At 38.2% G+C, this 14859-nt stretch overlaps 2 protein-coding genes across 2 annotated transcripts; one reads left to right on the top strand and one right to left on the bottom strand.

Annotated features, from left to right (window-relative positions):
* The first annotated feature begins 637 nt into the window (after positions 1-637).
* On the top strand, positions 638-4807 carry C1H22orf15 (chromosome 1 C22orf15 homolog). The gene is made up of 5 exons (XM_053470778.1): positions 638-849; positions 1635-1721; positions 2863-2985; positions 3839-3910; positions 4600-4807. The coding sequence occupies exons 1-5, from the start codon at positions 825-827 to the stop codon at positions 4743-4745; spliced, it is 453 nt and encodes a 150-aa protein (XP_053326753.1). The 5' UTR covers positions 638-824; the 3' UTR covers positions 4746-4807.
* Positions 4808-6036: 1229 nt separating this feature from the next.
* On the bottom strand, positions 6037-8693 carry CHCHD10 (coiled-coil-helix-coiled-coil-helix domain containing 10). The gene is made up of 4 exons (XM_053470734.1): positions 8532-8693; positions 7357-7564; positions 6646-6811; positions 6037-6207 (listed from the first exon to the last, which is right to left on the bottom strand). The coding sequence occupies exons 1-4, from the start codon at positions 8579-8581 to the stop codon at positions 6188-6190; spliced, it is 444 nt and encodes a 147-aa protein (XP_053326709.1). The 5' UTR covers positions 8582-8693; the 3' UTR covers positions 6037-6187.
* Positions 8694-14859: the final 6166 nt, after the last annotated feature.

The raw sequence follows: 14859 nt of genomic DNA, 5'->3' as shown, positions 1-14859 counted from the left end.
GGCTTAGGCAAGGTCAGAGGTCATGATATTGTCACATCTACTTCTAGAAGCAGAGAGAAGCCCAAGGAGGCACAGGGACATTGCTGCTGGGCAGCTCAAGTGTGTCTCTCCATGCAATGCCTGGGGTAGCGGCCCCTCTTGTCCCATGGAAATTGAATCCAGGGGTAGTAGCTTAGTTTCCATTTTTTGTGTGCTGTCCTGGTAACTAGTAACATGATTTGCGTCAGCCAAAATTAGTTTATAGGTTTCGTCTTTAGAGGTTTTAGAGACCATAGAAATGCAGATGTTTTGTGTTAGGTTTCCTATATATATATATATATATATATATATATATATATATATATATATATATATATATATACATAGCAGAATAAACACATGAGAGTTTACATTTTTTTTGCTAATCAGTAAAGCAGATTTAATTTGTAAATTAAAAAGGCATCAGTCTAGACAATAGGTATCTGTTTGGGAAAGTGTGTTGTATTATACAGTAAGAGGGATTCCAAGCCTACCATTCTTGTGCAATTGTAAAACCCCAGAGGGGTTAATTAGATTCCACTAAGCACAAGCTTTTGTGGCCTCTTAGATACCAAGACAAAAAAGACGTCTTCAGTGTAACCGACGGTTTGAAGCAGAGCTTGCTAAGCATAGACCTGTTTTCTTGTTTCAAAATGATTTGGAAATTTTTCTAAATAACAGCTGTTTTTTTAGTACTCAAACTTCAATCTGTGTCTTAATATCCGAGTACAAGTGGAAATTCTGGTAGCTGTGAATCAGAGGCCTGGTGTGAGTTTTGGCAGCTGCTTGAAACAGTTTGTTACAAGATGTTTGTCACAGTGAAATTTGGAGGTATGTAGTAAAGTTTTTTTTTTTTTACTACTTTGGGAAACTTTTTTGTTATAGGTAACATAACAGAGGGTGACATGTAGCTCCCAGATTATCCAACTGTTTAAAAATGCTGCCTTCATTCAGCGGAACTCTCTATTATTGTTAGCAAATTAGCCTTAAGGTTTATATAATTTTATTATTCCCTCTGTAGATTTAATCTCATAAAAAAAAGAAATTATGATAACGCTTTATTAGTTTTTAGAACAATAGACTATAACATATAAAGCAAATCAATGCCTTCTTTTTGTCACAGGATCTTGTCCTTCTAGATTGTAAGCTTGGTTGAGCAGGATCCTTTTGTTTCTTTCTAAATCTAAATCGTTATGTTATACACTAATTGTTTTATTTACCCATCGTACAGCACTTTGGAACGAGATATAAATATAAATCATATAAAGACTATATAAATCAATAAGTCATTAATACGGTAATACATGATAATTGTATCCCTGTATTTTTTTGTGTGTTAATGGCATTCATTTGTACAAGGAATTATGTTATCTATGCTAAATTTTAATTATAACAAGTGTCATGATGTAACATCAAAGCTGCTAAAATTAAAGAAGGGTATTCTCGAAGGAGGAAAACGAATGTAATTAGCAGTAAATAGATATTAAATGTGTTTTTTTTCCATGTCTTACCCTCTTTGACAGCATTATCAGTTAACATCCATCGATATTACCTTTGTAATAATTTAATATCATGACTTTCTGAGACCCGACCCTTTGATTTAAACTCTGTTACAGCGGACCACCAAATTATATTAAACCCAAACTGCAAGGTAGTGAACTTGATTGAAAGTTTAAGAGAGAGGTGCCAGTGTGGATCTGATGGTGAGTACGGAGGACAAATGAGTTGTCTAGTGGTCATAGGTGTGGGATTTGTGAAATAAGTGAGGATTTTAACATGCAATAAAGTTGACCTGTCGCATTTTCAACATTTTACAGTTCAGTACAATAAGTAAACCTATGCTACAGTGTTCTGGGTTAAATTTAAGCGACCGTGTAATATCTCGTAGAGCCCGACTAACGAGTAATTCATACTAAAGTATTTTTCTACAAGCCAAGAAGCAGGGGCAAGATGTATAAAATGCATAGATGGGATAATACTGCAAATTGAAAGGTGATACTCAGGTGTTGTAAGTATTAGAATGCACATAATGGCTGAAAAACTTTAAGCAATATTTCAGAATTCCTTTTTTATGTCTCCACTGGGGTAAAAAACAAAACAAAAAAAAACTTTTGGCTCTCTTGATCTACAAGATTATTTTTAACATCGTGTATTTTCTCATTGTGCTAGGGTCTAGCAGCCTTTGTGACATTTGGTATGTTATTTATTTTGGTCACAAAGCTAACTATCAATTAAGTAACGTTACCCCTTCTCACATATTTCAAAAAACTACATTGGCTGAAAAAAAAACAAACACAAGCTACAATTAGTTTTAAAAAAATGAATGAATGCATTTGTTGAGTCAATAAGGTTTATTTGGAAGTGAGCTGAGGAAAGATAAAACATTTGTACTTAAGTTACTCCATGTTGTGCCTATATTTGAGAGTATAACGGACAGTGAGGCTAGTCATGGACAGGGTGAGGGCTTTCCCAGAGCCCTGATAATAATCCGTGACACCTGGTTGCTTTCAGTAGGTGTGAATATGTAGTGTAAAGCACCAGGCACTTGATCCCATGATGAGACTGCTCATGTTTTGCTCATTGCAATGTGCAGAAGCATATAAGTAGACTTGGGTTCCAAATGCACAAGGCAAGGTTTACTTGGCAGGTACTTTAAAAACATATGAGGTTTTCCATAGTTAAAGTATTATGAGGCCACATCCTAACTTTAACATCAATATAATGTTGATTTTATATAACATAGCTTACTTAATTAGTAGTGAGCCATAAGTTACTGAAAGCAAGATAAATAATTGGATCTTAAGCCATGCAGACTTAAGTCTTCTTCCTATCTGTTTCTCTCAGTTTCCATAGATCTATTGGATGAGTCGGGGAACTTAGTCAACCTTAGCGATTTGGAGGGATCACAGGATATTGGTACGAACTACCTAAAGGAACGTCATTGCTATGTTCTGGTCAAAATCATCCGTAAGTCTTTACAATACATCCAATCATTATTGTTACAGCTTGTTCTTAGTGTTTATTGTTACAGCTTGTTCTTAGTGTTTATGTTTAGCGGTTACATGTGCACGTGTGGAAGATGGCACTGTTAGTAATGGAATTGTAACAGCACTGCATAGCACCTCTGTCTCATATAATAAGGCTGGTGTAAAATCTTTGGTAACCCAAAAGATGCAAATCAAAGACAGGCACAGTCCTTACCGAAAGATATCCCTCAATTGCAACCATAATAAGATTATCAGCCTGGCATGACTCTACAAGCTTGTGTCTTCTTGCTACAATTAAGCTTTAAAAATCTCCATGACTCATTAAAATAATGATGTAAATTAGAAGTAAAATAATTAGGCAGGTCAGTTGGTCCCAAAGGCAGTTAATGCATATTTAGTTGACATTAGACAATGATTTTTACTAAAACGTGGTTGTGTAAACAGGAAGCACGCATAAGTACATTTCCTGCACCTGCTTTGTAGAACTCCCTTTGAAATAGGATGGAGCTAAGACATAAGATGTTTCTTTCTAACTTCAATAACGAAAGAGCGTATGCGCCAATTTACCTGCAATGTCACCTTAGATGAAGAAGTGAAGATTTATTTGTTGTAATATGTTGTAACAATTTACTTCCATTTGTTCCTGGATCTGGAGTACTGTTTTTTTTCCCATCTGCCTACAAGTTATTTACATTACAGGTATAATCAAAAGAGACAGCAACGTACTATTTAACGAACCAAAGACAACATAGTGTACAATGGTTCTTAATGTTTTTTTGTAACGTCTTCTGTGAAAATCCATTTTCATGTTCTGTTTACAATTTGGATTGTAGGAGATGGATCAGAGCCAGCGCGGTATGAGTCCATGCTGGAGAACTTGTGGAAACGCTACCCAGAACTAGCAGGTGGGGAGCCTTAAGGGAAGTCTAAAGGGTTAATACGATATTCTAAAAAGCATAGAATGGATCAAATGACCTTGGTCAGGGCTCCATATCTCCAGTCCTCAATCACTGCAAACAGGGCTGGAGCTTTGTGTATTCTTGCCTAAAAATAATGTAATTAATTTTGAGACCTGTGCTCAAGCTGGGATATCCAAAATAATGTGCTGTTTGCAGCCCTCAAAGGCTGGAGTTTTGCAGTCCTGCTCTTCATTCTAATATAATCGTTATGTGTGAATGGACACTATCCTTGTGGATCCTGTTGGTCCACTGGCAGGTAACTTTAATAGTAATATTATATAATATACCGAGACCATGAGTTACTGCTGAGAACCTGCAAGGGAGTAGAGGAAAACATATATAATGTGTGAGACACCGAGTTCTCTGCTTGTTATACACTAGTTAAATATGTTGAGTAGCATATGAAATTGGATATTCCTAGGTTTGTGATGTGCCAGTTGATGCATGGTTGATCATAAATCGACAGAAAGAAAAGATATGTAAAATTATTGCTTTACATATCCAAACAACCTTATGGGGGTTGTATTTGTGTTGAAGACCTCGGGAACTATATGTCCTAGAAGTAACTACACTTTCTTGAACGCCTGTTGTTCCACTGCTGTTATCAAATCAAGTTGTTTGTCTTTTTGTTGCAGAACGTCTACAGAAGCTATCCCATCCACACCTAAAAGATAAGTGGCGTAGTACTGCTCAAAAAAAGGTCCGTCAGGCCAAGGAAACACCTTTAAGTTCTCCAAGCAAGAGTCGCTTATCATCCCAACAAAAGAGTCGGTTATCCTGAGAAGCCATGTACTCATGTAACAAAGAGCTTTATGACCAGGAGATGAAAGCCTAGACTATATTGCATCTATATTTCTAGTTCAAGGTGGCTACTATAAAAGAGATATAGGCATTTATATACATACGTTTTTCAAATTGGTAATGTTTATGACAAACTTTTTATCCAGCTCGTCTTGGATTTTATTTAGATTACGCTATAAAAAGGACAAAGGTATTCAATTCTAAACTAGCATATGGGTGGAAAATTAATGCAGTTAAAAATGCCTTGACACTAGAGATGGTGAATGATTTTTTAGAAGAGAGTATGTGTATAATATATATATATATATATATATATACACACACACACACAATAAACTGTTAAGACCCCTATCACTGACATATAACCTATACAGGCCAGCTAATATTCATTATGCATCAGGGTAGGGCATGTTGCCGCTTTATAAATCAACAAATAAAAACATGCAAATAAGGCTTGATAATGGCGTAGAAATTCAGAACGGTTTCTAATCCTTGAAATCTGGGTTTCATATTGGGACAAAAGACCCAGACAGTGCCTATTCAGAAACACAAATGACTGCATTCAGCAAGTCGGAAATTGTAAAAGCAGTGCCTAGACAGACCCAGTAGGTAGATAACATCACAAAACCAACTAAAAAAAACAAAACACAAAATATTATTGTCCATAACAAATATAGAATAATAAAACAATAGTATTCTTGATTGCCGTTTGGAGTATGGATATATTCATTCTGGCATTTGACACACTTGCAATGACTCTAGTCAGGTATTCTTGCTTGTCTTCACATCAGCTGAATGGTAACAAGGCAGAGGACTTAAACAAAATTAATCAAGACAAATTTGGTGGGGTTTTTTGTTTTAATCAGTGCCTGAAATTGCACGTCATTTAGTAATTTATACGGCAAACTAAGATTTATTGAGCTTGTATTGCTGCACTTAAGCAAACAATTGTAAGCATTTTTTTTTATAATTCTGTACATTTTATAGCTTTATACACTGAATAAACCTGTGTAACTATGTTTACTGACTAAGTTAGTTTGTTAGTTAGACTTAGTTCTGCTAAAATCTGTGACACCAATTAACGACCATGCTATCAACAGAAGTTTTGAGTTATAACGCCAGTAAATGTTTATCTCCAAATGTTAAAATGACAGACGACGAACAGGTTGATATTCTCCTTTGTTTTACCAATCCTTCCATCATACTACCAGACTACATCCAGATATTCTATATGCTACCTAGCTGCAGAGTGATAAACCACGGACACAGTGTTTAATTAAAATACATATGCATCTATATTTATTACAAGCTCTGTTTCAGAACAAACCAAGAAGCTGTGTGACATGTCTGGTCCTGTAACAAACACAAAACTGTAGTGATGAACTCTTGCACCTAGTTAAAGTATCCAAATGCTAATCGATGTCACAAGAGGGATGAGACACCTGCAGACACAAAAGTAATATCAGTCAGATCAACTACAATCTCAGTTACTACTCAAAATTCATACAAACCAGTAATCTCCCATTATGTCTCACGCTTACCGCATTTCCTTCAAACTCTAATCTTGTACTACAGACGTCACCCTCAGACACCCCATATCTACCCACACTTCTTCCATCCAACCCATTTTACATCCTATCTTGTATTTCTCACGCGCCACAACGATGATCTGGCCAACACACCCTATTCTACGTTTAAACTACCCCTTCAATACACAAACCTTCCAATAGAAATATACGACTCGACTTCTATGAAGTATAGCATTCTGGCTTCCTAAACACTGCTTATTACAACCACATATTTTGCAATTTTAATATATGCTTCAATCAATACCTTACCCCCCCCCACACACACACATACACACACACACACACACTTACCATGGTTGTATTTGCACTGCTTAAGTGCCTCACTAAAGCCCTCACACAGGGTCAGGTCACTCTGTGTGGTAGCACAGTCCAGGAACTGCTTCATTTCATAGTGACATGGGCCAAACTGGGACTGGGGCTGGGGCTGGGAAGTGAAAGCTGGGGCCTTTTGTGTTTCCTGTACAATAAACAGAAGAAGAATCAAAACAGACGCACGAGACTGTAGATAGCAATGATTTGGACCTCTGATCTGCCCTTTTCCTGCTTTATTGTTTCTTGGACGTGTCCTCGATTCATATTAATAATATTTAAATGTAAAGCTGTTCATATCACTCATATCTGTTTTACAGCACTGTTTGCATTTCATTAGCATTCCGAGGAAGAAAATGTCTATAGGCTAATTTGAAAGCAGTTATTGTTCACAGTATTTCATGTATGTTCTGGAAATGTAGGCATCATAGGGCATCTAGCACAAGGAAAGTTACCAGAAAAAGTATTATATATATATATATATATATATATATATATATATATATATATATATATATATATATATATATATATATGAATTTAGTAACTTTACTTTCATTTTACATTTGATCCAAATGGTTTTATATTTGCACAAGTTTTTGTGCCATTTAAAAAGTTAATGGAGGTTGCAGTGCATTATGCAGGAGTAGTAAAATGTGTAGTTCTGTATTATTTGTGATTTTTGTAATTCACCTGTGCAGCTGGTTTGGCTGGCTCTGAGCTTCCTCCACTAAAAGCACCAGTGAGCGCTCCTCCGATAACATGTCCCACTGCTGAACCTACAGCCACCCCAGCTGCAGTAGTGGCCATCTGAGCCATAAGTCCAGGTCCCTGGGATGGGGCAGGGGCAGCAGACACAGCAGATGGGGGTGCAGGGGCAGGAGCATGAGAAGGTGCAGGGCTGTCAGGTAGAAAATAAATGTTATTTAATTTCACTGAGAAAAAAAAGTATTGTTTATGGTTTTATATAGCACCATCATATTTCACAGTCCTGTACAACGTGTAAACAAACAGCGCATAACAGTTTGATGTCAAGAAACAAGCTTACAATCTATTAATCAGAACACTGCTTGCAATGCCCAGTGTAAAAATACTAGATCCTGTACATTGTACATTTATTAACAATAACAACTAAAGGGCAAACAATGTCACTACAAGGGCAGATGTGTATTTCTCCTTAGTCTGATGAAGCAGTATACAGGATAATGTTGAATTACACAAGCTATGGTGGTTATTCTTTAATTAGATTTTTTTTTTAAACTGGGACCCAAAATTCAAAGGACATCAGAATGGTGTCCTGACATCTAACTTGCTCTTCATTTAGGAATCTGTGCTTTTTAGCTGAAAAGCACTGCTATGGCAGGTGCTCCCAACACACACTGTCCACTTTTCTAAACTTTCTTTTGGGTATTTAACTCTGTGGTTTCTTTGGGGTATTTAACACTTTGTATTTATTTATTTTTACAGGCAATAACATATGCATGAAAGGTTTAGAAAATATATTGCAAAATATTATTTCCACGATCTGTGTATTTTAATGTAATTAACCTGGATGTGTAACTTGTCCAGGAGCTCAAATGTAGGTCATACGTAAAAGTTTTCTATATTTCACAGAAAGCCACCAAGATAACTTGACAGCAAGGGTCGTTTTGTGTGTGTATATATATATATATATATATATATATATATACACACACACACACATTTATATTGGGTATAATCTAACCCCTCCATCACAGTTAATCCTTGAATCCCTGAGTCAACCTGTTTACCGATGCCTTTCTACGGTGACCGTGACATTGTACCAGGAATCCATGCCAGTGACCTTGTCTTAATATTAGCGGCACCGGCCGAAACGTGGTTCTTACCTATGACTCGGAGAAGTTCGGGCAGGAACGCTGCGGCTTCCACGCGGCATGTTGTAGTCTTCTTCAATTCGGGACTAAAACGAGTCTGACAGATGAACAAACTGTGCCCTTAACAGAGACTCGAGAACACTAGTTCCAGAAGTCTCCAAGCGACTGGGCGCATTCTAGTGACGTCGGAATCTGCAAGTACTCTATTTATGGCACGCATTCTGCAAAACGTGTATCAGTGTTAATTATTAACCGTGAATTTGTACTAATCGCATTACCGATTTTATTTGCCACACTTTGTCTTATTCAGCCCTGCGGACATTTATTTAATGTGTCTTTCTTTCAGACTATAGATTACCCTGTTGCTGCCAGTAATAATCTATGACTGCAAACAGTCCTTCTGGCAGTTAATATTCACTTGGCTGTGTATAACACGTGTTGCTTCTAAAGTATATTTAATGCTGATGACAGATTGCAAGTCGATCATTTCAGACCTTCATAGTTCTCTACTATGTAAATAGGAGTTTTAATGGTTTCGTTTCATTATAGTGGGAAATATGTCTGTTCTATTGGGCTTCCTAGAACCTGCGGTTTGGTACATTATCTGACTATATCAGTACGCTTGTTTCAGTTTAAACTAGGAGAATAAAAATCGGTTTTTGACATTTGCCTTGTCTCTGAGAATAGTGAATGGTAGGGTGTGGGTGGCATCAACATACTTATCTCCAGGGCATTGCCAGTTTGCCACAGCTAGAGAGATGTAGATTGTGAGGCATATAACACGTACCTATCCTGGGAACTTTCTAAATCATCTGACTGAGGGACTTATCATTTGGTCAGTATTAGATCTTTAGTAACAGTTCAAAAATAGTCCTGTAAGGACTTACTAACTGAGGCTGCCACTTCTTCAGTGATTAACTAGCTGGTTAACCCCACTACCAGCACCAACGCTTCACCTTTCCTATTCTCACTTCTCCCACTATACATTCCTACTAATCAGTGTCTACCTATGTCTATAAGCATTGCCTGCACTGAGTTGTGCTGGTTGTCCATCTCAAATACTTTTCTTTTGCCTCTAAATTGTGATGCAACAAACTATTTGTGATATCCTGTTGCCCATTGTACATCACTGCAGAATATGATGGAGACTCCGATAGAAGCGATGCTTCTCCAGCTCTACGGGTCGCCACTGGAAAACTACAGGTTGCAAGAGCGGCATTCTGACACACCCCACTCCCCGCCAATTTCCCCCTAAAACAGCGGTGCGTCCCACAACATCACCGGAACCGCCTGCGAGTTATAGCACGAAATATTTAAAACAGACCAGGATGGGAGGCAATTGATCCATGCCAGCCCTACCCAGAGCCTCCATTAGAGTTATGTTAGAATGTTATTTTTTGTATATTATGAATCAGGTTAGATGCATTTCTCTAATTCCATCATGAGTTCATGTTTCACTTTTGCCCCCCTCACTTCGCAAAAGAAGGTTAATTTTAATCTCCCCTGATATAACCTCTCCAAGCGTTCTTCCCTTGAATGCCTTCAGCAGAAATAATTACACAAGAAAATTAAACATAATTGTTTATATTGGGCAATATGAAGGTGTTTTTTTGTAACAGAGAATGAAGGTCTGCACATCTATGGCAGACTGGCCACACCTGCATCCTACTATCCTCACCATGGTATGGCTCCTTTATTACAATGGGGACGATACTACACTGGTAGTTTTCTTTTTGTTCTCAGATAAACAAAGAATGTAATGGCTAAAACTCTGTTATTCACATAAAGATACTTTTTCCCAGGCTGTTACAATCTGTGACAAGAGAGGGCAGCAGAGCATAGTGAATATACAGTATATATGTATTTCTACAAGCAAAATGGCTATTTAAGTCATAGAATTTCTTCAAAAATGATCTGTTATGTTTTAAAACATTTACATACATAGAAAACTGGTAACTCAACCGCTATTATTACTAGACTTGTGTATTCGTTTTTACAGCAAACATGAAAACGAACAGGAAGGGTGCGTTTTTGTTGTTCAGCCCGAATACAGAACAAACGAACATGGCGGCAGCAAAACGGTGGCCAGAGGAGACCCCGCTACAAGAGTTAAAGGTCCGTACAAGTGACTCTATTGGAGCGGCCAAGTTGCGGCACCAGGATTTTAAAAGTCTGTATGAGTGACTCTATTGGTCGCCAGCAGGGGCTTGCCTGCCATCAACCAATGATGAACATGAAGAGTCAGGCAGCGCCCAAGTCTAATTATTATATTCATGAAAAACATACTTTTCTGGCAAAAAAACATTGATTTATTCATTGTTTAAACTGCTCTTTCCCAGGTTGCCATGCTATACCATCGCTCTCCATCTCAAAGCTGTTGGCCACTTCTAGATAGCCCCATAAGATAAGACAGTCCCATAGAAAATGTATGACAGATCTGCATTTATGAATATACATTGTAATTTACATAAACATTGCCATTCTTAATACACAGTTGACATTCTACATTACGTTGTGGGTGATCTTCGGTGTCCTTTTGTTTACCCAGAGGTAACTTTATGCCCATTAGCCTCACAGTTCAGATTCTGTGGTGTTTCTCCCTAACAGTGCAGACATAAATATATGTACATGTATGTATTTATATTGGCTTTACCACAACATACCAAACTGTTTCATCACAGAGACCTCCCAGCTCCTGCCAGAACATCTGCAGGTTCAAAGACTGCCCCACGTAAAAGACCCTCATACTCATTATATATGTTATTGAGAGAGTTATACATACATGAATCCTTGGGCTTTTTCTGCCTCTCCCAGTGACCTCAGAGAGCCCGAATGTCTGAAAACCACATCTAAGTGCAAAGATCCGTGTACACTTCATCTTCCAGCACTATGTACTTTATGAACATGCGCAAAATGTGTTAATTGTCTACTTTTGAAGATAACACTTCCACTGCTAAGATTGTAGTATTGTACTGCATGTGAAGTAAGATGAATGACTGCAGTGTGTGGTCATTTTAGGGGTAGCAATGTGGCAGAGTAGTGTTTTGCAGATTAAGCGGAAAAGCTATTGTAGGTTTGTGCTGAACAGGTAGACTTGCAGCCTGTACTAAAGAAAAAAGTGAAATAAAATCTATATAGAGATAGACAATCTTAGCACTAGGATGCTGTCGGGGGTGTTTGAATTCGGGGTCTGCTGGGCAGTGGTATGTTTTTCCTAAGGTGAACCGTGTCAGTCTGGGTTTCTTTACAAGGGGAAATTGCCCTATAATGATCCAAATCCCTGTGCCACTATTTCCCCCAATTATGTACTTCCTACAATGCGGAATATGATAGCAAAATAAAAATCAATAAAAATAATCATGCAAGGGATAGCAACATTCGCTCTGCTGGGGCAAGTCTGGCCAAGTATTACAACATGCCAAAATTATGTGTACACTAACCAGTGGTGTTCCAATAAACTCAGACATGACTGAGCTGGGTCGTCTTTAAACATAAATAGACCTGGAGCAAGCTTTCTCAGTAGACTCCCCAGCCCAGCTGTACCTGGGCAGCCAGACCTCTGCATTAACACTTTTTCTGTTGTCTGCATAATGCCTGCTGTTGGACACCATAAAATAATGTCATATCCTCTTGTTCTCCAACAGTGGTGGCACCCAGGATGTGAAGAAGTAAGCTTTAGGTAACATATGTGCCAATGCAGACCTCTACCTGAATATGTCGGCTTTTAAGGCAGCCTGAGGGACAGCTTCTGTGGGTCCAGTAATCGGAGCTGATTTCCAAGCGCCTAGGTCAGTGTGTTTATTAATTGTGGGGTGAGTGTAACATATATTGTCTACTCATGCCCAGCCCCTTACAAGTCTACTTGCTCCCTTCTTCCAACCTATAATGAACAAGGGAAGGAGAGATCTGAAGGGCCAGCTCTGGCAAATTCCCGGGTATTGTGATAAATATCAGGCTAACAAATACAAACATGTATGGACTAGCAAGAGGGAGAGCACTGTGGTGGAATAAGTGATTATTGTGCAAAGTTTAAAAAGTGGGTCTTCTCACATTAGCAGGCCAATAGAATGGTCTATTCAACAGAAACATTACATATTGCTATAGTAAGGCCACTTTTCAAACTATGTATACTTACATATATTGTATCATACAGTAGAAGTCCTGAAATACAGGAATCAAGATGCACTGAAATATCCAGCTGTTGTCCCCAAAATATGAGATGCAATACAAGTAACAGTCTGTGAAATATGGAGAGAAAGAAGACATTCGTAAGTATTTTGGAGTGGTGCAAAGAGCCGTATTACAAGGAAAATGCTAAGAAGAAAGTGCTAAAAGTGTATAGAGCAGTAGTGAAAGCTGTCTTCAACATGTGTGTTATGTTATCTTACGCTATACTAATCCCCTCTCATTTTCTGAATCCTGTAGATTTTTCGCTGACTTTGCAGCCAGGGCATGTTATTAGTCAAATCTGTGATAACTGAGCTGGAGGAGTTATTCCTCCTCTTATTTCTTAAACCACCACTCTCCCACCTTTTCACCCTCAGGCTAGAAGTAGATAGAATAACATTTTTTTGGCCAGGACATGAGTACTGTGATAAGTCACCTTGGGTACAAACTCTGTGCTATACCAACTGGGCTGCTCTCCTGCATCCAGAGCTAACTGCTTCTGAGATCAGCTATGTGATCCAGGTGTAACTTCTCTGATTCTTAAAAAGAGCCGCAGCAGTAATTAACTTTTAAACTTCTCTTTTCTGCAGTTTATCTGCGGTGGAACCTTTGTTGGTTTTAGCAACCTAATGGGAAATATATATATATTGTGGGTCCTTGAAATTGAATTAATTTAAAAAAATATGGAACAAATGTGTGTGTGCTTTTTTTTATTACTCCATAATGTAAGGGCTTTACGATAAAATCTTCCGTTGATTATGTCATCCAGACTCCTAGGACACATACGAAGGCTATAGGATTCAGAGTGGATTACCTTCTTTGCCACCCCTTTTTCATCTCCATGAATGATGTTAAGGTAATCTCACATTCTGCTTTTTCCTTTTCCCACAAATCCTAAAATATATCATACCATTGACACTATCCAACTGACTTAACAAGTCTGCGGCCTTGGTGTCACATTTGACTTTGCTCTCTCCTTCACCCCTTATCCAGTCCCTCACCAAATCCTGCTGCCTTCCCTTGAAAAACATCTCCTGAATTCACACCTTCCTCACACAAGAAACAACCAAAATTTTAATCCACTCCCTAGTGATATCCCGTCTGGATTATTGCAACTCCCTACTATCTGGTCTCCTCCTTTCCCGCCTTTCACCGTTCCAATCCATCCTCAACACTGCAGCTATTTTAATCTTTCTCTGTCATTGTACCTTATCTGCCTCTCCACTGTGCCAGTCGCTCCATTGACTTCCTGTACCCTTCAGAATCAAATTCAAACATCTGACCTACAGACCCCTTAACAACTATGCACCCCATAAATCTCTACCCTCTTATCCAAATACACCCCTAACCACTCTCTTTATTCTTCTCATGACTTGCGTCTCTCCTCTACTGTCATAACCTCTTCTCACTCGTTCATTCAGGATTTCACGCATGCTGAACCCCTTCGGTGGAATTCTCTTCCCCATTCCATCAGACTTTCTGCCTTGTACACGACTTTCAAAAGCTCTCCGAAAACCCACCTTTTTTTTAATCAAGCCATCTGAAGGACCAACAACCTACACAGATCATCCAGACCATATCTGGACTTCTCCTTTTGTACCGGTATGTTATTGTGTGTGATTTGAAATTATTCCACTGATTATAACAACGCTACAGAATCTGCTATAGCACAAGCGATCTATTCACCAGAACCTACATTTTCTAGGCTTTTTTAAATGCCCAATTGGTACATATACAACCCAAACATATTCTGAATTTAACAGATTTGTTATGCATACTTTCCTAACTTTCCCAGAGTCTGATCATGGATATATTGTAACTTGTCTTTTAAAGCAAAACATGTTGGCTCTGTTATTGTTGGTAGAATTCATTGATAACTTTCTTCTTTTGTATTTTAGGGTTGTAGAACACTACCAGACATTCTGAGCTTTTAAGGAAGATAGATATCGGGGGGAGGACAGAGGGAAGGAGAAACGGGAGCTATGATAATAAGGTAATGCATGGCACTGCATGTGTTGCGGTCTAACCTGGTGTTGAAGGTTTTATTGATACCAAGGGCAAAGTGACACAACAAAATAAAATGGCTAAATATATAAAAAGTGTATAATTAAATCATCCAAGACAGACAAAGGAATCCTACCCTGGAGAGAAACTGAAAAGTGACTAATCTCAG

The sequence above is a fragment of the Spea bombifrons genome, chromosome 1 (genome assembly GCF_027358695.1).
Source record: "Spea bombifrons isolate aSpeBom1 chromosome 1, aSpeBom1.2.pri, whole genome shotgun sequence".
In the NCBI taxonomy this organism is placed as follows: Eukaryota; Metazoa; Chordata; class Amphibia; order Anura; family Pelobatidae; genus Spea; species Spea bombifrons.
Note: the sequence above shows the minus strand (reverse complement) of the source record. Positions and strands in the feature narration are given on the sequence as shown.

Bases quoted from the DNA above. Each gene is read 5' to 3' on its own strand.
- CHCHD10 (XM_053470734.1), bottom strand. From the start codon at position 8,581: ATGCCGCGTGGAAGCCGCAGCGTTCCTGCCCGAACTTCTCCGAGTCAT. The intron at 7,565-8,531 runs GTAAGAACCACG...TCTACCTGACAG, and splicing joins CGAACTTCTCCGAGTCATAG to CCCTGCACCTTCTCATGCTC. The intron at 6,812-7,356 runs GTGAATTACAAA...TTTATTGTACAG, and splicing joins CAGCCAAACCAGCTGCACAG to GAAACACAAAAGGCCCCAGC.
- C1H22orf15 (XM_053470778.1), top strand. From the start codon at position 825: ATGTTTGTCACAGTGAAATTTGGAG. The intron at 1,722-2,862 runs GTGAGTACGGAG...TGTTTCTCTCAG, and splicing joins GTGCCAGTGTGGATCTGATG to TTTCCATAGATCTATTGGAT. The intron at 2,986-3,838 runs GTAAGTCTTTAC...TTTGGATTGTAG, and splicing joins TGTTCTGGTCAAAATCATCC to GAGATGGATCAGAGCCAGCG.